At 39.0% G+C, this 23,220-nt stretch overlaps 1 protein-coding gene across 1 annotated transcript in view; it reads left to right on the top strand.

Moving 5' to 3' along the window:
- Positions 1 to 23,220, top strand: part of trabd2b (TraB domain containing 2B) — a 104,377-nt gene that overhangs the window by 49,017 nt on the left and 32,140 nt on the right. Inside the window, exons 3-4 of the mRNA XM_012864758.3 lie at positions 10,212 to 10,358; positions 17,364 to 17,538. Of these exons, the coding sequence (XP_012720212.2) occupies positions 10,212 to 10,358; positions 17,364 to 17,538 (322 nt within the window). The remainder of the gene's footprint in view (positions 1 to 10,211; positions 10,359 to 17,363; positions 17,539 to 23,220) is intronic.

The raw sequence follows: 23,220 nt of genomic DNA, 5'->3' as shown, positions 1-23,220 counted from the left end.
AAGCAGACCAAAGGAGATAAGCAGGACATGCAAAACTGTTCCCGTCTCATGTTGTGTGGATGGCCCCACTCATCTGGTTTGCATAGCATCGCACATAATAATGGAAAGCCAGATAAATCCAACTGAATTCAATAAGAGTTTTTCTCTTGGAAAGAATGTGGATGAGAAATGTGTTGGGATTAGTGGAAGCTATGATGGCAGAGATGGCGTATGAGTTTTGGGAGAGATAAGGTTAGCGTAACTTGATGCAAGGTCTGTCTGTGCAGGACATTCAATTTGATTTTCCTTCAGAAGAAAAGAAGAAAGGATGTAATACTTGAGTCATGTGAAAGAAAAACCCATAAAGACCAGATTGAAGTCTGCCAGAGAGAATGTAGACAAAGACGAACATTTAGGGAATATTATTCGTTGAAGAAAATATTCTGAAATGTAGTTATTAACACCAGATTAGTGAAATTTTTTGGTATGAAGCAAATACAGTATTCCAGGAAAATAACTTTTTACCAATTCTGAAGCACAGAGATGGTAATGTCATGGTTTAAATGGTCGGTTTGCTGCAGGAGAACCTGGTCAGCTCACACCATAGAATCCACCAATAACTGGGCCGTGCATAAAAGAGTGCTAGTTCTACTTCTCACTGAAGTAGAACTAGGCTTGCAACATGACTATAACCCAGAACATATCAGTAAATCCACCGAGGTCTGGCTGGAAATTGAGAAAAGGAAAGTTCTGGGGAGTCAAAGTCCAAATCTTGATCTCATTGAAATGCTGTTGGGTGACTTGAAACAGGAAGTACGTGTAAGAAACCCCCCAAAATCTCAAAGATGAAAGAGAAGAGAGGGTCAAACGATCCTCAGATTGATGTCAGAGACTCAGCAATAAATGCAAGAAGTGTTTCACTGAAGTTTTTAAAACTGGACAACCAAATGTAGCTATAAAGATCAGTCATCAATGTGACAAAATTTATTTTCAAATAGCTTGATATTTAATCAATCCTGACTTAATCTCAGGACTGTAGCTTAGTCTAAGCATGTGACTTTAAATGACCTAAATTTGTACAACAGTGAGATGACTCTTCCACATCAAAAGATGTGACAGTTTTGTTGTTACTAAGTTCCTTTGTGACAACAACTAAACCTCTAAAATCGCTGTAGGTCTGCGTCTTCTTTATTGTGTTTCCCACATCCTGCGCTACTTTCTGGTGGGCATTCATGATCAGGAGCCAGCTGCTTGCTTTTTCACTCTGGTTTAAGTGAGACTTTATTATTTTCTCCCCCTGCCTTCTGGGGAAGCAGGAAAGCTAGGATGACTGACGCAGCGGCGGTTCTGCCAAGTTAAACAGCAGATTTTTTTTTTTTTTTTTTGTGGACAAGTGTATACAGAGGAGACCCCCACCTCAGAGTCTCTTGAGAATCTCATTAAGAGGGAAGATAGGACACTGGAGACATTTCAGAAGCATTTTTGTGGATGCATGTAGAAAAAGCTGAGCACAAGCAAAAGAATAAGAAAAGAATGGGGGGGGGGGAAAAAGCATATAAGTGTGGTTGATCAAGGAAAAATTAAAAAAAAGAGAGCAATGACTTCCATTATAAAGGGATATCGTACACCCCACCCTCAGAGGAAATGAGGCAGAATGGACGGAGGAGGGTGAAGGGGGGCCCGGGTTTCTGGAGAAGCTGGAGCAACAGGCCTCTGCCACTTGGATTGTCCCTCTGGTAATCCCTGGATTTCCTGGGCTGAGACAGGAGGTAGACCAGGCACGGCGAAGGACTTAGCGAGACAGACCGAGGGGTAAAAAGGAGAAAGGAAGCCGGAGGAGGGAAAAAAAATGAGGCAGAGGCTAAAAAGAAACAGCGTTCCAAACACTGGTGTTGTAATTTCTGCATTATGTGGTTTTTATGTAGGTATTGCTCTAAGAGGGCTGCAGTGTTTGTAATTGTTTGCACATGCGTGTGTGTGTGTGTGTGTGTGTGTGTGTGTGTGTGTGTGTGTGTGTGTGTGTGTGTGTGGACGGTTAAATATGTGCTTTTGATAGTGCGTGCATGTGTGTTTGTGTGCACCGAGGGTTACCGAGGATAAAAAAAAAATTGGAGGAAAACAACTTTTCCTGCAGATGTGATGATCTGAAAGCACTGGTTACCTAAAAAAAAAAGAAAAAAAGAAAAAAATAACAGAAAAGAAAACAATTACAGAAAGGTAATAAAACTAGTTCAACAACCCTCTGACACAAGAGGTTCCCTAGAGAGATGTTTTATGTCTAACTGTTGCCTTTAAAGTCCATGACATGATACACAGTTTGCTCAAAATGAAAGGAAAGAACATCAGGTTCCGGATGCCTTCTTCATAAAACTGTAGAACAGTTAGGATATCATATGCAACAAACCAGGTAGTTTCCAAGTTGTGACAACATCCTGTCATGGTAATGTGGTCTTGATGCTTTTAAGAGCTGGCGGCGGGGTAGATGGTCAGACCACAGCAAGCCGAAAACAGTTTTACCGCTGCTGTTTTGTTTAGACAGTGAACCAAAAAGAACAACAGCAACAAATCCAATAAAGAAAATATTTTTTTAATGAGTTAATTTACGGCCTGTCCTGTGTATCTACGGTGGAAAGCAGAACCTCAAACACATACTCTCCTGGCAACTACCTCCTCTGGGGCTCCTCTGTTGGGACCAGAGATGAGATATTGCACTTCTTCTATTCTTGGGTTGCCCAGGATGTTATTTCAACTCCATACCTCCTACCCTTTGGTCATCCCTGGGTGTTGTGAACCCAATGCCTTCTTGTAGGCCGTATCGCAGAAGCCCAGAGGGAAGGCCGGTCAGACCCAGAGGAGCTCTGCAGTGTATGTTCTGGGTCAGAGGTCCAGCTCTTCTCTTTCTCAGGCAGTGAAACACAAGTGGCTCTCGGGGAAACGAGAGCGTTTGAGGGGAAAGAAGCACCATGAGACTGTTTTCTTTATTGGAGGTTGATTTAATAACCAAAGGCAAAGGGTTGCAGAAAGAGCAGAACTCTAACCATTTTTGTGAATTTAAAGTTGTTGTTTTTTGGAGGTTTTGCAGATCATTTACAAAGAAAGAAAAAAAAAAGGCTGTTGAGGGAGGAACCCAAAACATTATGAATTTAGAGTTACACTGAGTGCTCTTTTTTTAGACATGACTCGTATACTTTATTGTAATTATGTACTAATTCAATTTTCTTCTATAAGTTCCCATAGCAAGTAAGATTTTTATCTTATTGTTTTATGCTTTAAATTTCTCTAAGTCTTTGCAAAGGTTTTCATACACTGCAAAAAGGGAACTAAAAGTAACAAAAACTTTCTTGAAATTAGTATATTTTTCCTTGGTTTGAGCAGGTATATAAGACTATTCGCCAATGGAATAAGATTTATGCACTTAAAATAAGAAAAATTCATCTCCATCATCTTATTTCAAGTGCAGAATTGCTAATTATTTTATGTTAGGGGTAAAATATACTCATCCCACTGGCAAATAGTCTTATTTACATGCTCAAATCAAGGAAAATATACAAATTTTAATAACATTTACTTACTTTTAGTTCCTTTTTTGCAGTGTATGTCTTGAACATTTTCAATGGGATTTTATAAGATAGAGCAACACAAAGTGATGCTTAATTGTGGGATTAAAAGGTTACATGGTTTTCATTTCTTTTCCTTTTTTGACAAAAAAAAGAAATTTAGCCTCTTTACTCTGTCATCCCTAAATAAAATCTACTTTCAACATCACCTCCAGAAGCGACCGGACTAGTAAATAAATATGACGTGTTAATTTCAGTATTACTTTAGCTGTTCTCTGAAGATCTTAGTCTATTTTAGTCCTCCACAAGTGCGGCCTTTATGGAAAAGTGGCAGGAGGAAAAGTGTGATTGACAGAGAACCCTAAGAAGTCCCGTTTGCAGTTTGCCATAAACCAATGAGACTGGACACCGCAAACCTGTGCAAGAACGTTCTCTGATCAGATGAGAAAACAGCGTTTCACAAACACTGTTCCCCAAAGTTAAATACGATGGTGGCAGCTTCATGGTGCGGGGATACTTTTTCTTTAGCAAGTACAGAAAATGTCCTTCAGCAAAGACATTTTCTGTACTTGCTAGTTTTCTGTCCTTGCTAAATGAAAGAAACATGTTAGAGGCTACAAAGCCCTTCTGGCTTGATAACCTTAAACATGCAGCCAGAGCTACAATGGGACGGTTTACATGAAAACATATTCACGTTTAGCAAGGGCCTAAAGTCAGGACCTAAAAAATCAGTTTCTTAAAAAAGAAGGCATGGTATAAATGTCAGTGTATAGAGATGCAGAGCTGGTCGAGGCACACTTCAAAAGACTTGCAGCAGGAAAGATGAGGTTCTACAACGTATCGAGTCAGAGTGGCTGAATACATACCAGACGTTTTATCTGTAAAGCTATTGAAAATCATTTATAATTTTTCTTTACTTCACAATTATGCTCTACTTTGCATTGGTCTATCATGTGAATAATAAAAAAAATACATCGGAGGTTGTGGTTGTAATGCAAAATAATGTGTTATAATGAATGTTTAAGCATCTTTAGGGAGGGATAGCTTAGTGTCATGCCTCCACCATGCTTCGTTTTTCCTCTATATTTCTTCTTTATTCTATTCAGGTTTAGTTAGTTAAACTGAGCTAAGCTATAATTTAATCCAGTTTCATTTATCCTAAAGAAAACGGAATAATTTAAGCACAAGTGTAAGTGGGATAAAAGATAGATGTAGTATGTGTGTAATGGTGTGTCTTTGGTTTTGTTGTTGGTTTCTTTTGCACATGCGCTTCACTTTGTTGTTTTTCATTAGAGCAAGTCTTTGAAACTGCAAAGTAAGTTATTAATTGCAGGCCAAAGCCTTTAATGCTATCACTCTCGTGTTCAGGTCTACACATGGATAACAGGACTGATTCACAAGACAAACGGAACGCTGTTAGTTCCTCGGCTGATCAGCTCTTATTCTGTACACAGCTAAAAACCTCAATCAACCTAAAAAAACCTTCAAAAAACTAACAAACCTAATGCTAATATGAGGTAACAGCCAGGATTTAATGCACTTCGAGGTCAATTACTGTGCAAAACAATTTAATACATAACATTCTGTAAGACTTAAAAGAGCTCCCTAATTTCTGGATTTTATTCATCTCCCTCCGCTGCCCAACTCTGTCTTTCTGTTTTCTTTCCAGCGCTCACTAATGAATTTTTGGAGAGCTGCGCTCTGATTGCAGGTCTCCTTCCAGCTTTGTTCTTATAAACCTTTTCATTTACCTACAACCAGAGCTTCTCACGCACATATAAGACACACTTTAGGGAATTAAAAAAAATCAGCTTGAGGAAAATAGTCGCAACTAATGAAGATAAGAAAAGGTGATTTTTGGTACCTGTGGCTGAAGAGTTTGTGTCACTTCAGCATGGGAACACCCAAACTGTTTGTCAGCACACACGCACACGCTCAGATGCATGCACATACTAGCACACACACACAGCAATATTTGCACTCTCCCTTTTATGCCTCCTTCTTTCTTCTTTGCCTCCCGGTTAGTGACTGACATGTTCCCTCATTCAGACCATTACAAACTTCTTCACCATAGTTACAGCTGCATAGATGTTCTTTCCCCAGGAGACGGACAATATTGAAACAACAGTCCCCTTGGCAACACAGCCGTCCGTGTGCTTGCTCTCATCTCCGTTGTGTCACAGGAGAGTTTACCATGTAAGAGAATCTACCGAGGCTGTCAGCATTACAATAATCCTGGCGGGTGTATTTGCTCCGTCAGCTCCTGACCATGAGTCTGCCCAGAGTCTGAAGCACTGATTCCTTTGGAAAAATCTGAAGACATGGACGGAGTAACTCAGTGCGGCAGCATTGATAGATCCTTTGGGTAATTCCCCACCTGGCAGCTTTAGCTCCTTGGGGTTTGGCATCTTTCCGCGATATTACCTGGAGTGAAGAATGGTTATGAAACCTACATGAGATGGAAATGGAAACTAAAATTGGCGTATAGGGTCATCCTAAAGCCAGTTGGTTAAAACCAACAGCCGATGCATTGAAGGAAAGCAAAAATAAATTGTTCTGAGATGTCTTTTCTCTTTCTGGGTAAATATGAGTGGTATACTGCGCATTTCAAAAAGGTTCATACCTCTTAAACCTTCTTCAAATTTTGTCATGTAACTACAAACTCCAGTGCATTTTGATGGGATTTTGTTCGATTGACCAACTCAAAGTAGAGCATAGTTGTGAAGTGGAGGCGGCACTTTTTAGAACAATTACCACTGAATTACAGATACACACTCCCAAAGGTCAAAGGTTTGGACACACCGTCTCATTCTGTGGCTTGTCTTTACTTTTATTAGCACCTCTGGGAACTCCTTTAAGACTGATCAAGCTCGTCAAGAGTAATAATCAGAAAAAAGGGGCCATTGTGAAGAAAATAAAATATCAAAAGAGTTATTTCTAAATTTAATTTACTACATAATTCTATGCACTTTTGCTTCATATCTTTGATGTCCTCACTGTCTGCAACATAGAAAGTAATACAAATAAAAAAAAAACTTTCGCTGACAACGGTGTGTCTAAACTTTAGACCGGTAGCGTAAGTTTTTAAAATCTTCCTCTACCACTCTTGCACATCTGGAAATTGTTTCTCCTCCAACATTCTCTTTGAAAAAGAACTCAAACACAGTCAAATCAGGCTGAGAACATCTTTGATCTTTAGTTTTCAAGTCTTGTCATTGGTTCTCATTTGGTTTTCGAGTTTTTACCTCGATCATTCTTACATGTACATTTGCTTTATAGCTCAGGCATGTATGCTTTGTACGCCTGAGCTCCATTCCCTTGTAGCTCAAGCTGCATATTTATGGTCAATATCCTCCTAGAAAGTGAACTTTTTCTTTAAGGATTTCCCTGACGGCTCTGCAGTCATCTTCCCATCAACTCTCAGCAACATTCTTGTCTCTGCTGATGACCAGCATCCCTGCAGCATGATGCTGCCAACACCATCATTTCAGGAGGGTGTAAAGGGGGAAGTGCATTTCTGCATAGGTCAGAAAGTATGATTTTGGTCTCATCTGATCAGACCACCTTCTTCCAGACATTGGGTTTGTCCCCTACAGATATGCTGTTTTACTACAAAGTAAATGGTGCAGAGTACACATGTATCCAGATTTCTGAGCATAAAATATTTAAAGTAATGAAAATTGGTTATATTTTTCCTTGTACTTTACAATTATTCACTGTTGTATGTTTAACTGTAACTTACAATCCAATAAAATGCATCAGCATTTGTTAATGTAATATATTATAGTTTGGAAAACCTAGAAAAGGTATGAAAACATTTGTTGAAGGTGGATAAAAATATTAGCGGAAAACAATCAAGGTTAAACCAAGAACTTGGTTCCTGTCATCCCAGTTGAAAGGTTATCTAGAGTTTAAGCATGCAATGGGCACAGTATTGGCATTTAGGATTGGGAAAATATGATTGCACGAATTATGATCCAGAACTTTGACATTGGCTTCCAACAGTTTTGAGGCTGCATCGGTCTTAAACGGCTCCACAAATCAACAAGCCCAGGTGCTAATACAGATGTTTTCTAATCTAGGTTTTCCAATGCAGGGTTTCTATGGTCATTCGAATCATGACACAGATCAGCCTGGTTCAGTTTAAAGATGCCCTTACCTAGGTCCCATGTTCTAATCAAGTCAGATGAGTTTGTTTAATAGCAAATTGTAACAGAAAATATCTGCTCAAAACAGAAAAAAGAAAGAAAATCTCCATCTGATGCACTTCTGGTTTTTGTAAGAGAGCTTTACAATGACTGACAACTTGGCTTTCGTTGTCAGGCCAGTCGAAGGAGGCGTGGGACTGTGGAGAGTGTAAGCGAGGAGGTTAACCCCTCGTGTCTGAAACAGCTGTGGAGTTTTTTTTGGCTGGCTGGACGCTATAAATTCTTTCTAAAGAGGGCTTACTTCTGATTTTAATGGGTGCTGTAAATTTATAGCACGCTAGAGCTGGAGAACACGAAAGGGGGATCATATTTAGAAGGCTTCTCTCTTTCTTCACCTTCTTCTTTATATAACCATTCTATTCTTCCTACAGGAACCCATAATAGCTCACAATTGTGAGTTCAATTGAAGTGAATTGAATTAAAGTGGAAGGAAAATTATTCTCTGTTATCAAATTATTTCACAGCTAAAAATCTGAAAGCTGTTGACCGTTTGTAATGAAGCCCCTTTAGCTTTGCTTAGGGTTATAACAGCACACATATTATTACTGAAAATAGCAGGTAAAGCCCTTTTGGTACAGCACACACCTATGCCCAAAATGCACATGTGCAGGATGTTTCAGTATGGAACTAAGTGAGCAATGCATGCAAACACAGAAACAGAACAGAGAGTACTTCCACCTATTACTAAACTCTGCTATTTAAGAACATCAAAGTTTCTCATGCAGCTACAGAGGCAAAAGAAAGCTGGACCGAACCAAAACTTTACGTTTTTCAATAGCGGTAAGGCACATAGTTTGCTCTGCATTTAACTGAATTACTCCCCTGAAACAATGTCAAGCCAAAGGTAAACATTACAGATACTAGGGATAAATTATCTGCGACAGACTGGCGACCTGTCCAGGGTGTACCCCGCCTCTCGCCCATTGACAGCTGGAGATAGGCACCAGTACCCCCCGCGACCCTAGCAGGGATGAATAAGCATGTCGGAAAATGGATGGTTGGATGGATGGATGGATGGATGGATGGATGGATGGATGGATGGATAAATTATCTGATGGCTTCCTGCAGCATCTACTAGGTCTAAACTCCATACATCATATGAGATGCAAGACGAAGGAATCTACTGGGCATTTTCCCAACAACTGTACAAGCTGCATTCTGGTTTAATAGGTCAACAAAATACAACTCTAAAGTGATTTAAATATGTTTTAGTCTCAAAAATGCTTAGTCTCATTGTTAGTAAACATTTCTAAACAACATACTCCGTCTTCCTCCCTCAGTCCAAAAACATGATTGTTAGGTTAATTGGTTACTGTAAGTTGCCCTTAGGTGTGAGTGTTTGCGCACATGGTCGTTTGTCTTTTATGTCTCTGTGTTGCCCTGTGATGGACTGGCGCCCTGTCCATGGGGTACTAAACTTCTCGTCCAATGAGAGCTCGATATATGCACCAGCCCCCTCACCCCCCAGCACGAATAAGTGGCTATAAGATAATGGATGGATGGATAAACATAAACCTTTTCCAAGTTTATATTATTGTTTAATGCATCTGTTGCAAAATCCAAACAAATCTCCGTCAGTTCTGTGCTTTCCACATTAAATATTTTTTTAGAACATTACCAAATGAAACTGATTTCAGAAACTGAAAAAGGTTAATTTCCCTGTGCAAATTCTCAGTTATCCGGGGCAAGACAACAGCAAAACAGGCTTAAACCGTACTTCAACTATGTGCCAAACCATGTTTTTTGTGTAGCATTACACCCCTAGACCTGATACCCTTAAATAAAAACCTGGAGCAACGACCTGCCTTCAGAAGTCCCTGGTCATATTACCAGTGCACTGCTCAAATGAGATCAGCATTTAACATTTTGACCTACAAGGAAAATGCTATTTGTGGTGGAAAAACTAACGACACGCATCACCCTGAATCACAGTAAAACATGGCAGTGGCACATCATGCTGAGTGGATGCTTTTCTTCAGCAGGGTAAGGGAAGAGGTTGATAGAACCCTAACCTTAACCTAAACATAGAACCAGATCTTGAATGGGTTTGGGCGATGCGGATGCATATTACACTTTTCAGATTTTTATTTGTAAAACCATTCATAAGCCATTTCTTCATTTCCTTCCCCGCCATAATTATGCACTTCTTTGTAATGGTCTAATAAATAAAATTCAGATTATATGCATGGAAGTTTGTGGTTGCGGAGGGAAACAATATGAAGTAGTATGGATATTTTTGCACAGTACAGTAAAACTAGCCTCACTTTGTGGTACATGTACATTGAAGGTGGCCTGTGATAGACTAGTGACCTGCCTAGCGTGTAGCCCACCTCTAAATCATTGACCACTGGAGATAGCACCCCCCGCAACCCTGCACAGACAAGCGGGTATAGAAAATGAATGGATGGACATTGATGAAGTACCGTTAGCAGTATCCTTCCCTTTACTCTGGTCTCTTTGTCTGCAGGTATTGTTTGCATTGAACCAGACACTGCTGCAGCACGAAGGTGTCCGAGCAGGGAGCCTGCAAGGATCCTACACCACGGAAGATCTCATCACACACTACAACTGTGGAGATCTCAACTCTATTATCTTCAACCATGACACTTCACAGGTTTGTTGCATCACACTGGAGCTAATTTTGTCAAGATAAAGGATTGTGTGCTGCTTCTTCTTAAATTTTAGTTTAGCAGAGAAACCAAAATCAGTTCGGTCTTCAGCAGTTAACACTGGAGACCATTGAAACAACACCTGTACAACACAATACAAACAATCTGATGCCATTACTTTATCTTGGCAAACACACAAAATTAGATATGATCTTCCTCATTTTTCTACTCCCAAAGTTGTAAGTTGTCCAACAGCGATGCTCTCCAACAAATCCTTTCCTCTAAATGCATAAAGGTTTTGCCAAAAAATTATGTCGGATAGAAAAGTACTTTAATGCCGGGACTGAAGTGGACTGCATAGCCCTGATGATAGCTCATCCGGAAACCAAGAAGCCACTATCATTACATATACCATCAGTAAACCTATAAATTTGTTTAATTTTCTGCAGATGCTTGGCAAAGCTTATTTAGTTTTATGTTCTGAGGCAGTGTTTCCACCAAGTTGAACATCAGCAGAGACTTTTGTTGAAATGTTGCATGTCGATGTTAATCAACTTGTGAGTACTTCAGCGTTGGAAGCTGATTTGGTGAAAAACGTGCCATTGGTTTTGTATTTTGTGCTTCATCCAGCTCAGTTTTCCACCACAGAAAATTATTTTCATACCCACTTCTCTACAAAAAAAAATTAAAGACTCCGGGCTGCAGTCTGCCAAAACAGGCTGGTTTTGTCGTTAGTTTACATAACAAAAATCTGTTGTTTTTGCTGACAGTCAGATGACAGGAAATGGGGTTGAGAGAGAGGGGGAAGACACCCAGCAAAGGTCCACAGGCTGGGACTTAAAACCTGGGATGGCCGCGTCAAGGACTGAGGCCTCTGAACGTGTCGTGCGCTCTACTCTTGCGCTTCCACAGCAGCCTTCCTGCTGCTTTTAATGGTTTCAAGGACCAACAAAGAATGTGAATCCTATAAGTTGTGCAGAAATGCGTGATAAGATCCTGGATTATAGTACTACTACTGTATGCTGTTTTGAGCATCCGACAACAGATTAAGAATCCTTAAACTGAGCTGTCCGGAACATCATCAAGCTATTTTTAGCTTTAATCTAAAAGTGTCTGTCTTGGTGTTCAAATACCCAAATCTGTCAAGACTGGATTTAAGTTGGCATTTATCTCATCCCCACTCCACTGCCATTACATAATCATCACCTCACGCATTTGTTTCCGCAAATCCGCAAACTGCCATATTAATCCTCTTTAAACTTGAGTTACGTGATGTCGGACTTTTTCTTTGCCCTACATGTAACTGAAAACTCATCTTCTCACCTCCTACTGACATTGATCCGGCTCCTTCGCTGAACGATACCATCAGCATTCCTTTAAAAAAGTCAAAAGGCTATTTGTTCCATAACATAAATATGTACCGTGGCTTGCAAAAGTATTCATACCCCTTGAACCTTTCCACAAATTGTCACATTACAACCACAAACGTAAATATGTTTGATTGGAATTTTATGTGAAAGACCAAGAAAAAGTGGTACACAATTGTGAAGTAAAAATTAATTTATGAATGATTAAACACATTTTTTTCAAATAAAAATCTGAAAAGTACGGTGTGCAAAAGTATTCAGCCTCTTTTTCTGAGTGCAACCAATCGCCTTCACAAGTTACCTGATGATTCCTAATGACTGAATTGAGTCCACCTGTGTGTAATCTAATCTCAGTAAAAATACTGCTGCTCTGTGATGGCCTCAGGTGTTGATTAAGAGAATATTGGGAAGCAAACATACAGCATCATGAACTCCAAGGAAAACACCAGACAGGTCAGGGATAAAGTTGTGGAGAAGTTTAAAGCAGGCTTAAGCGATTATAAGATTCCCCAAGCTTTGAATATCCCACAGAGCACTGTTCAATCCATCATCCGGAAATGGAAAGAGTATGGCACAAATGTAAACCTACCAAGACACTGCAAACATGTGGAAGAAGTTGCTGTGGTCAGATGAGACCAAAATTTAACTTTTTGGCCAAAGTCCAAAACTCTATGTATGGCGGAGAACTAGCACTGCACACCATCCCCACTGTCACATATGGTGGTGGTGGCAGCATCATGCTCTGGGAGTGCATCTCTTCAGCAGGGATATGGACGATGGTCAGAGTTGATGGATGGACAGGGCAATCTTGGAAGAAAACCGGTTGGAGTCTGCAAAAGACTTGAAACTGAGGAGGAGGAGGTTCACCTTCCAGCAGGACAAGGATCCGAAACAAAAAGCCAGGGCTACGATGTAGTGGTTTAAAGCAAAACATATTCATGTGTTAGAATGGCCTAGTCAAAGTCCAGACCTAAACCCAATCAGGAATCTGTGTCAAGATCTGAAAACTGCTGTTCACAAACATTCTCCATCTAATCTGACTGAGCTTGACCTGTTTTGAAAAGAAGGATGGGCAATAACTTTCAGTCACTAAATGTAGAAAGCTGGTAGAGACATTCCCTAAAGGACTTGCAGCTGTAATTACAGCAAAAGGTGGTTCCAAGAAGTATTGACTCAAGGGGGCTGAATACTTTTGCACAATGGCTTTTTAAAGTTTTTATTTGTGAAAAAAAAGAAAAAGAAATCGTGTATAATTTTCTTTCAACTTTACCATTGAAGTGGTATGAATACCATTGCAAGCCACTGTCAATGCTAAACATCCAGTGCTAGAAAAGTGGTTGTAAAAAGCCCTTTTAGTAGTGCTTCATGGTTAACCCCTCTCCATCCGTAAAGATGCATTAAAAGCCACACACCATGCAACCTCAACTCAAAGGTTTAGACTTGTGACTCTTACTCATTTATGCTATAGAGACACATAAAGTATGCACACTATGCCTCTATTCTCATGCCAAAACATGAGACACACATATTTTCATTATTCCCTTTTCGCCTGCTCACGGTATACTCATCCATCTCTTTAACCTAGGGGACCATTAGGAAGTTGATAGCTTTTATTTTCACCTGCAGTCATGTCTTCAGCTGTATTCATTAGTTTTTTTATATTGCAGCAGTTTGCCCCTGCTCCTCGTGTCATAATAAAATACATCAGCATTCCTGAACACTTGGTTAAGCAATCAGATACCTAACTGCAGAGCCCACTGAGGTAGCACAGTGATCTACGGCAGCTTTGGGCCTCTGAACTTGACATGCAGTTTTTAAAACATACCGAGTCCAGAGGCCTCCAACAACTCAAATTCTCTCCAAATTCTATTTCACCCTAAAAGAGAGAAACTGATGCTGAACTGCAGTCCACTATTAAGCAGCTGAATGCATTTCAACATGGAACTGGTTGCCAGTCCATCAGTAAATTTCATTAGGATTGTAGAAAATAGCAGGCACAAAAATACTCAGCAGATATATCGTTATTTCTAGTCCTTTGCCTTTCCAGTTGTGTTTGGGCATGTAGCTCACACTAGTTATAATCATTTCTCTCTGAAGTTGAGAAACATAAAAAGAAACATCAAAGAAACAAAGCAGCCGAAAGTTGCCAAAGTATGATGACATTTTGTATGAAAGATCAAACTCTGGCATCAATGCAGAACAAAGTGCTCCTCGAAGAAATAAAATATGTTAAAGTCTACAGCTTAAACGTGAAGTCATAGTTGAATAGTTGTTTTTTTTTTTGAGTGAGGAGGAGCCAGTCTGAAGAAAGGTTGTCAGAGAGCAATAACTTGGAGATGTTGCAAACCGGCACCCCACCGAAGGTTTTAAAAGTGCTTTTGTGACAAACCCAGTCTGTCATTTTCCAAGATGGAGAATGAAAATTGTTCTGACTGGTTTGGTTACCTCCTATGCACATGAGCCAGAACATCCATTTCTACCAACAACTGTGTTATCAGAACAATTTATATCAAACGGCTTGAAGGTTGTTTGAAAAGTATAGAGGCTGTAAATGGCAGCACCTAAAAATGTAACTTTTCCATAAATAATCAGTTTGTTTTGTAATCTGGAGGGTTTACCTGCACTACAGTAATGTAGATCTAAAGACGTTATTCCAACGGTAACTCGATAAATCGGTGTAGGCAGTTTTCTCATAACATTTTGTTTGGCCCCAAGATTCACTTCAAACAATTCCTGCACATGTGGTGGTTGGAAAGAAAGTCAAAATTCTGAGATATGATCCGTCATTGATTTGGCTGAAACACTGCAAAGAATCCACTTGCAGCAGCTAATTATTAATATGGTAGGGTAACGTTTGGAAGAGCTGCTATAATTTAAAAAAGCTTTCCTCGGATATCAACAGACATTTTGTATAAACAGAGAACATGTAAGAATTAAAATCCGCAGTACAACAACGTGTTTTCTCGCCTGTGAAACTTAGTTCTTCCAAACACCTGCAGTCCCCCTGATGTTGCTGTTGCCCTGATGTTCAACCAGAGCAAAATGAGAGGAGCAGAAACAGTTTGAGAGGCAGAACTGAAAAGACAGTTCTTGCTCTTTGTATTCCCTTTAAACATATTTTATAACAGACAGATTAAGATTTTTTTTAAAACACTTGTGTGGCCATTGCTAAACTTATGCCACAACCCCTGATAAAAAACAAGAAGATAAAGTTTATTTTATCTACCTCACGTTACAATCTGTTAAGCAGTTATTTTTCTTAATTTATTAAGATTTTTACTTATTTCTTATGATGAGCCTTAGTATAAAACACCACACTTCTGAACTCTGTAAAGGCAAAATAAAATTTACAACGGGTTGATGAAGAAAAGAGGAAAATATTCCAGGAGGTATTTTATTCTGTTCTGGGGCTCACATGAAAAACTAAGTCATGAATGTTTTACAAGTAAATCAAAGCCCTTCAGCCTTCATGTGAAACAGACTCTGGCAAAAAAAAAACAAAAAAAAAAAAAACATGGGAGTAACAGGAAATGTGTGAGAAACCGACTTTGGCTTGATGCTTAAATACCTTGTTATAATAAATCCCTCTGTGTATTTAGACACCATTCAGTATGAAATAAACACACATTTACCGACCATTTGCAGCCATCACACTGGCCTATCAACGTGTAACTCCCTTGTAGACTGCCAAGCAATGCATGTTCGGCATGTGTCTTCATGTCACGCTCTAATAAAACCCAGATAAACAAATCTGTTCAACACGGGACGCAACCATCCCGTCGCCAATCTCTCGATCACTTAATTTCTTCCACAGCCGCACAGAAGACTGCAGGGTGGGCTTTCATGTGAACTCTTGATCCCTGTTCACACCTGGTATTAACATGAATCTTTGGGGATTTCTTTGAAGAAAGGAGTAAAGCGAATATGCTTCCTGGATGCACAGGTGATGCATTGAGTTAGTCACTTGATCATGAGCAATTTAGGTCACATATGTATGACCGAACAGTTTTTGGCAACACAAACATGAAGGTCCTGGGGCCACGCTGCAAGACAGACAGACTGATCACTTCCCCATCATTCATAATGCTTTTGGGTTTGCACCGAGGTGGTACTCCTAGTTAACGACTATGTTTTTTATTTGCAAAAATGATGTATCATATCTCAATTGGAAAACAAAAATCATGCTGGTATCCATACTGATGTCAAATCAGTAATGTGTTCAGGAAACCAATGGATATCACATAATTTGATGAAAGTTATCACCCCATAGAGGGTCTGAAGTCACAGAGAAAGTGAAACTGAAAAACTGATGTAGCAGGCTGGTTCACTTTGCTGGAATAACATCTTAGTAAATGAAAATGGTATTTAGTGGTATTTAGTATGCATGCCTGACAATGTTGGGGCATGCTCCTTATGCGATGACAGATGATGTCCTGGGGTATCTCCTCCCAGATCCTGACCAGGGCATCACTGTGCAGTGAGCACAGGGCCTATTGGAGCAGTGGTTCCCAACCCTGGTCCTTAAGTAGTACTCTCCTGCATGTTTTAGGCATTTTCTTGCTACCACACGGCTGACTTAAATGAATGGATGATTAAGAGGCTTCTGCGGCACTTCGTGGTATGCAGAGGAAGTTATGCTATCATTTGAATCAGGTGAGCTGGAACAGACATGTCTAAAACCTGCAGGACAGGTGTCCCTGAGGACCAGGGTTGGGAACCTTTGTACAAGAGGATGTTGGGCCCTCAGGCAATGGTTGGGTCAGAGAAATGCAGTTCTCATCTTGTTCTTCCTTGCACAAAAGGAGCTGATACCAGTCCTGGGTCTTGATGGGTTAAGGACATTAAGGCAAGGAGTCCAAATCAGTACTAGCAAGGTGTGCATGACAATGTAACTAGTGAGTCTGACTGTACCCATTTGTGTTTACAGTACATCTGTTCATGAACGGCTATTTGAGACACATGCAAAGAAAAAAGTAACTTGTGACAAGAGACACTTCTATCTCTTTTTAATGATTTCCAGACTTTCTAAGATGGTGCTAAGTGAGGCAAGATCAGTTAAGTAGCCCTCTAAAAAATGACCAAGGGGCCAAGGTGTTTGGATTTAGATGCAGATCATCAAGGAACAAATAAGGAGCACTGTAGTAATTGCTCAGTAGTTATTTATTGCTTTCTTTTAAGAAGTCACATAAATACCCATTACAGCCAACACTCACAATGTTCCTAACATCCCTGTTCAACAATGTCCTTCCTTACAGTAACTTTTTTCTTTAATGTACCTATTTCAATGTTTGATTTGTAATTTCTTATCTGTTACACCTATTGTTTGTTTGCTTTTGTCAGAATCAACTGAAAAGTTTTTAACCTGTATATTTTTCAAATGGTTTGATTTCTTTTCACATGATAAAAACTCTAAACGAACCAAAACCTTTCCATATGAACCATATGAGAAGGTTTAGTCTGTTTATTGGTCAGATGCGTCCAGGGCAGGTATAGAAAATGTAAATACAGGAAACAGATGCTGTGTTCCTCACTAGTGGTAAACACGAAGGATTTACTGTTCCTTTTAAATGGACAAAAGAACAGTTTAGCATACATTTTCAGTGTAATGTCTTTCAACACTCATAGTCTCTTTGTCCATTTCAGCTGCCTCACTTCATCAACAGCTCTCTGCCAGCACATGACCGTATGACCGCCATGCAGATCGACAGCTACTTCCGCCAGGAGCTCATCTACAAACGTAACGAGAGAATGGCTCGACGTGTCTCTGCACTGCTGCAGAGGAATCCCAACCAGACTTTCTTTTTCGCTTTTGGTGCAGGTACAGCATGCCCCTCTACAACATCTGGATTCTGCATTAATGCTTACTGTTAATTGTCAAGCAAGGGCCATGTTAACATTGCTGTTTTCTGACCTGCTTGGTTTGTGTTGTTTCTCTTGCAGCAGGCTAAACTCACTAAACCATTCGCATCCAGTAAAGTCTTTCCAAGTACATTTTTATTGGAGCTAAGAGTGTCTGTTTGCATGTAACTATGAAGAATAGAGATCGGGTTTACTTAAGTCTGGAACAGTGTTTCTGTCAGTGTAGATGTCTGTTTATGGTGACAGAATTAGCCTTTCTTTGTGATTTAAAGCAAAAACTGGAGAAAAAAAGCTGCGTCTTCAGCTATAAAGCACGTATAGCTCATCTCTATAAATGTGTACACAGACACACACTTGAACAGAAGTCCCGATTACAGCCAGCTCCCATCCCTGAAATGAAGAAACCATTAGTGTGTTTCCATTAGCATTCCTGGCTAATGGTGCTAAAGTTTCCTGAATCGTGTAGTGTGTCCTGGGGAAAGTATGCGTGTTTATGTGTATCCATGTAAATAGGCGCACGCAAACAGGTGGTGTGCCGGTTAACTGTACAACTGTGTATCTCTGTTTTTGAATCTGCTAAAGGGTGGCGCTCCCTCTGGGCTGTGTATATGTGGGTGTACCAACATGTGTGTACACGCAAGTGTGTGCCACAGCATATGATTAATGTAGAATGCCTGGTTCCTTCCTTTGGGCTTTGTTGCTCCTAGCTCTCTTTGTGATTTTTGGATAGTACATCTGTTGGGCTATCCAGCTGCTAAGTGTGTGTCTGCACAGGCGTTACTAAACATTGGAAGTACGCATTAACCATGCGCTTCGGGTATAAAGGCATTGGGTGGAGGGGTTCGATTTGAGTAATACCACATAAATTTGCATTATGTAAAGAAATAAATGTTAAAGAAAAATCATGTGCTACACACTGTGTTCATGAAATTTCAAAAAGGTAAATTGATATCCTAGAAACTATCAGTTTATGACTAAAAGACCCCTGAGAGGCGAGGCTGAAAGATAATTATTGTCATGTTTTACCAGTTGTTGGGAGGAATTGTTTGTTTTGAATGTGGCACTGGTTTTGGTTGAATATGAAAAAGTATCTATCTGAGGGTGTCTGGATAAACTAAATTAAACATATTTATTTAGTTCTTAGTTCAACCCACAACTGTTTATATTTCTGGCAGATTCAATATTAAAGTTTTTTTTTGTTTTTTTTTGGTTCTAGCAAAAACATTGGTTCTGAGAGGAATTAAGGCAGGCATTTCTCGAAAATAGAAAAACAATGTACAAAAACAGTTTTATTTAGCTTTTACCTAAAAATGTCATGTGAAAAGTTTTTTCTACCCTTCTTTAATCCGTGTAATCACTGGAAAAATGCTTATCGGCTGTACAACGATCAAACTATTCTTATAATTGCTGACCAGGATTTTGCACATTTCCATGGGTATTTTAGTTGATTAACTCCAACTTCCTTATGTGGTCCAAAGACTTAGACAAAAGTTAAATGGTTATTCTAACTTGCCTGTGTGTGTGAATTATGTTTTTTTTTTCTGTGTTGCCCTATAATGGAGTGGCAACTTATCCAGGGTATACCCTGCCCAATGACCGATGCCCTTCCCTGCCAGGATAAACAGGCATAGACAACGGTTCTCTAGAACCGTGAATTTTATTTTAATAAAAAAACAAAAACATTTTGGTTAAAAAATCCCTTTAAACCTGAATCCAACAAGAGCATGGATAATCATGGGCTTAATCATAATGGTATATTCCTTAAAATTTGTGTAGCTTCTCTGTGACTATTTATTTATTGTTGGTAATAGGTTGAATTACATCAAATCAGAAGAAGTTGTTTGGTTCTTCAAATTTAACTGTGAAGCGAGGAATCAACACATTTTCAAATTACCATTCTGATTTTTGCAAAATGCCTTTAAATTGTTCAGCAGATTTCAGTTAAAAGTCTTCTTCTCCAGCAAAGCAGGCATGAGTCTGAGAAGTTTTCCACCGTCTCCATTTCCAGCGTACGGGAAAACTACAGCACAGTGTGAACGTGTTTGTCGATCACCTGCAGGCTGAAGTCACTACATTTGACAAGACTGACAGCTAGTGTGAAGTGATAGGAACCATTACATTACGCTGTGCCTGCTGAGTGAGCTCGCACACGTGTGCTTGCACACATTCTAACACAAAGCGTTACATTCAAAGGTGTATAGCGTAGTGCTGCTTGCACTTATGAGTGCAGACAAGCAGAAATGGTCACTTTAACACTCATGTAACAGTATGCAATTTGTGTTTGATTCAAAACAGCTGGAGCTAATTAAGAACTGGGTACCAAGGCTGTTTTCTTCAATAACTACTAAATATATAAATTAGTACAATACATATTGATCAGAATCCAAGTTCGGTGTATTGACCAAGTAGTTTTACACACAAGGAATTTGCTATGGCAATGTTGTGGTGCAGGACATTCAACATATACAGATAATTATTTATGTAATAGAAAAACTGGATACATTGTAGAGTATGTTGCAATATTAAATATATTCAAATATAAACAGATAGTGTAAATCTCAACTAATACCTATATATGTCTACAGAAATAAAATATAGAAACATACTGCAAAATAAATCAAGGTTTCAATTCCCTGACGACATTTTTCTAGCTTGTGAAAAACAAAACACCAAAATAATTAGTCTGAGAAGTTTAACGTTATTAGTTTAAACAGGAAAACAAAAACCTCGGAAATCTCTTCCACACATTAATCCCAAATCAGTCCCTTTCTCTCATGTCTCTTTTCTCCGTTCAGATCGCTAACACTCGTCTTTATAGTCCTGTAAACGTCTCAACTGGTCCCAGTTTCCCACTGGCCATAGCAAGCAATGAAATTTTATCATCCATCGATGCCAGTTTGGTTTATGTGACAACCCGGACTCCCTAGAAATCTGGCTTTGCTCACATTTCCCCTTCGACATTTTTGGAACTAGCAGTGATGGTTCCTGTCATTTTTTTAGAAGGGTGTCCTCCAATAATTTCACAACAGAACACATTCTGAGTAACAAAGGATATAAAGAGGTGAGGGTTTGGGAGGGTTAAGGTTATCCAGACATGTTTTAAAATAAATAGAGCCAAGCGAGATGGATTACAGACATTTCTAGGGCAAACGTGGGCGTACAATAATAATGGTCCAATCTTTATGGTAGAAGCTCAGATCACTTTAGATGGTATGTGTGTTTACATCAAAACTTAAAACCATAGGCTAAATTATGATAGATTATAAAACAATTAGAACATGGATCATTGGATTTCTGCTTTCTGGTTACTTCTTTGTGTGAATTGTTATGTTTCTGCATTACCTTCATATTAATGGGCCAGCTATTAGCACTTGTCTTCAACCACTGACTTTACAGGATGAACAGAGTATAAAAGAAAACCAGGACTGTCAGAAAAGACCTTTTTCAAAAACAACTATGTGATATGGGTATAGAGTGATTCAAGCAGAAAAAAACAACAATCTTTGGTAAACTCAGCACCTTGCTTTTTGAAAAAATAAATAAAATAAATCTACATTATCGGATTAGGGTTTTTAGCCCACAACATATAATTTAAACTAATCAGTAGCAAACATCATCAAAGTTTATTCTTGGCACTGCCTTGAAAGAGAGCATTCCTTACAGCAGAATGCTGTTGCCACCATGTTTTAGCATGGGAAGGGTGTATTAAGGGTGCAGGTTTTGTCTTTTTGCTACTGTTTGCATGTACACCTATTTGAATCCTCTTGCACTGGGTTCACTGTAACCCATGCATGAACTGGTAACATAGCCAGTGCTTTTCAGTTTATTGTCTCATAATCAATTATCTTTTACATCAGGGATGATCAGCTCTAGTCCTCGGGGGTTGGAGTCCTGCAACTTTTATATGTGTCTCTGCTTCAGCACACCCGAGTCCAATAATCAGGTCATTAAAAGCACTTTGGAGAACTTGACTGCATACAGAGCACATAATTCAGCCATCTGATTCAGGTGTGCTGGAGTTGATGTTTTCCTGCACATCACTTATACAGTCCAATAAAAACAACACAGGATTTTTACACAACCCAGCTGCTTTATATAAATAACTCAGGGAAGATCTAGGTTTTTATGCAGTCACACTTAAAGAGCAGTTGGTGACATACAAACTCAAAGCTTTATACTAATTTGCTGAGAAGCTGGTTTAGAGGATAGGAAACCCCTGTTTTTGCAACCTCAACAAAAAAAAAAAACAACAACAACGGGGATAAGCAGAAGGACATAATTATCGAGTAAAACTTATTAACAGCTACAGGCAGCAGTGGATGATTAATGCAGAAAATCTGCCTCTTTCCTTTGGGTCTTTATGCTCCCGAAGCTTTTTGTGGTTTTGGACTGGACTGCAGTCACGGCATCCAGCTGTTAATTGTGTACCCTGATTCAACTACTCTAAGTAAGCTTGCAATACGTGCTTTAACTGCGATATTGGAACAAATGTGTTTAGCAACGTTAGTGAACCTTTTGGCAATCTGCTAATACATGTTGGGTTTTTATGTGTTGTGACAAAAATGTGGCAGATAATTAAAACGTCTGTTTTTTCACAGAGACTGTTAAATTAAAAATACTTTTAATAAGTTATACACCTCTTTGTAAGCATGAACTCTCCTATAGGTGCTCTGACTCTAAGACATAAGCCACAAGGAAAGTCTCGAAGAAACTCTACATCATATTTTGTGGAGAATTTTTTTAAATTTTATTTAATTCTGACTGATTGAATAACACTTAATAAATATATATATATATATATATATATATATATATATATATATATATATAAATTGATTTTTACATTTTCATGATATGTCAAGTTTGTGGTAGGACCAAAGTGCAGATAGGAGCTCGGAAGCAGGATGTTTGTATAGTGAGTGATTTATTAGAAATAATGAAGGCCTGCAGGATGCCAGGAACACAGCAAGGATAAAACCAGATCAGGGTAGTGAGACCTGATGATGAGTGTGACTAAACAGGAGGACTATTTAGGAGAGGAGATAGATGGAACAGCAGGTGGAATAAATTACACAGGTGAGAAGATTAAGGCAATTAGGCAGAAGGAGAGGAAATACAATTAACTGGCACAAGGAGGACTGAATCTAACAGTGAAACATGAATAATGGCCAATGATGAGGGGATAACCCAACTAAACGAATGACGGTCAGGAAGAAAATAAAGATCTAACAGAACTACTAAAATTATAATGAACAGAAGCCGACTAAAAGAGGAACCAAATCTAATAAGCTTCAAGAATAAACTATTAAAATAATATAGAACAGAAAACTATAGTGACAATAATCTACATATAACAAGTAACACTGAAAATGTGCAAAACAAACAGACTGCAGGATCCCCAGGGAGCTACAAGAAGTAATCAAACCCCTTGAGATCCCGACAGAGATGGTCAACTGTAATTTTTAAAGTTGGTCTTTTGGTGTTTTCTGCTAATACAACCAGGGATAAAATTAATCAAAAACTATGACAAAATTGCTGCTTAGGTAGATTTGTGATTTTTATCAGTTAGACAAAAAGACTGAATTTAATCTATACAATTTTTCAGATAATGTAGAATTTTTCTCTTTTCTTTTTTTTTTGT

The sequence above is a fragment of the Fundulus heteroclitus genome, chromosome 9, assembly GCF_011125445.2.
Source record: "Fundulus heteroclitus isolate FHET01 chromosome 9, MU-UCD_Fhet_4.1, whole genome shotgun sequence".
In the NCBI taxonomy this organism is placed as follows: domain Eukaryota; kingdom Metazoa; phylum Chordata; class Actinopteri; order Cyprinodontiformes; family Fundulidae; genus Fundulus; species Fundulus heteroclitus.
The sequence above is the reverse complement of the archived record's forward strand: the minus strand, read 5'-3'. Positions and strand labels throughout refer to the sequence as shown.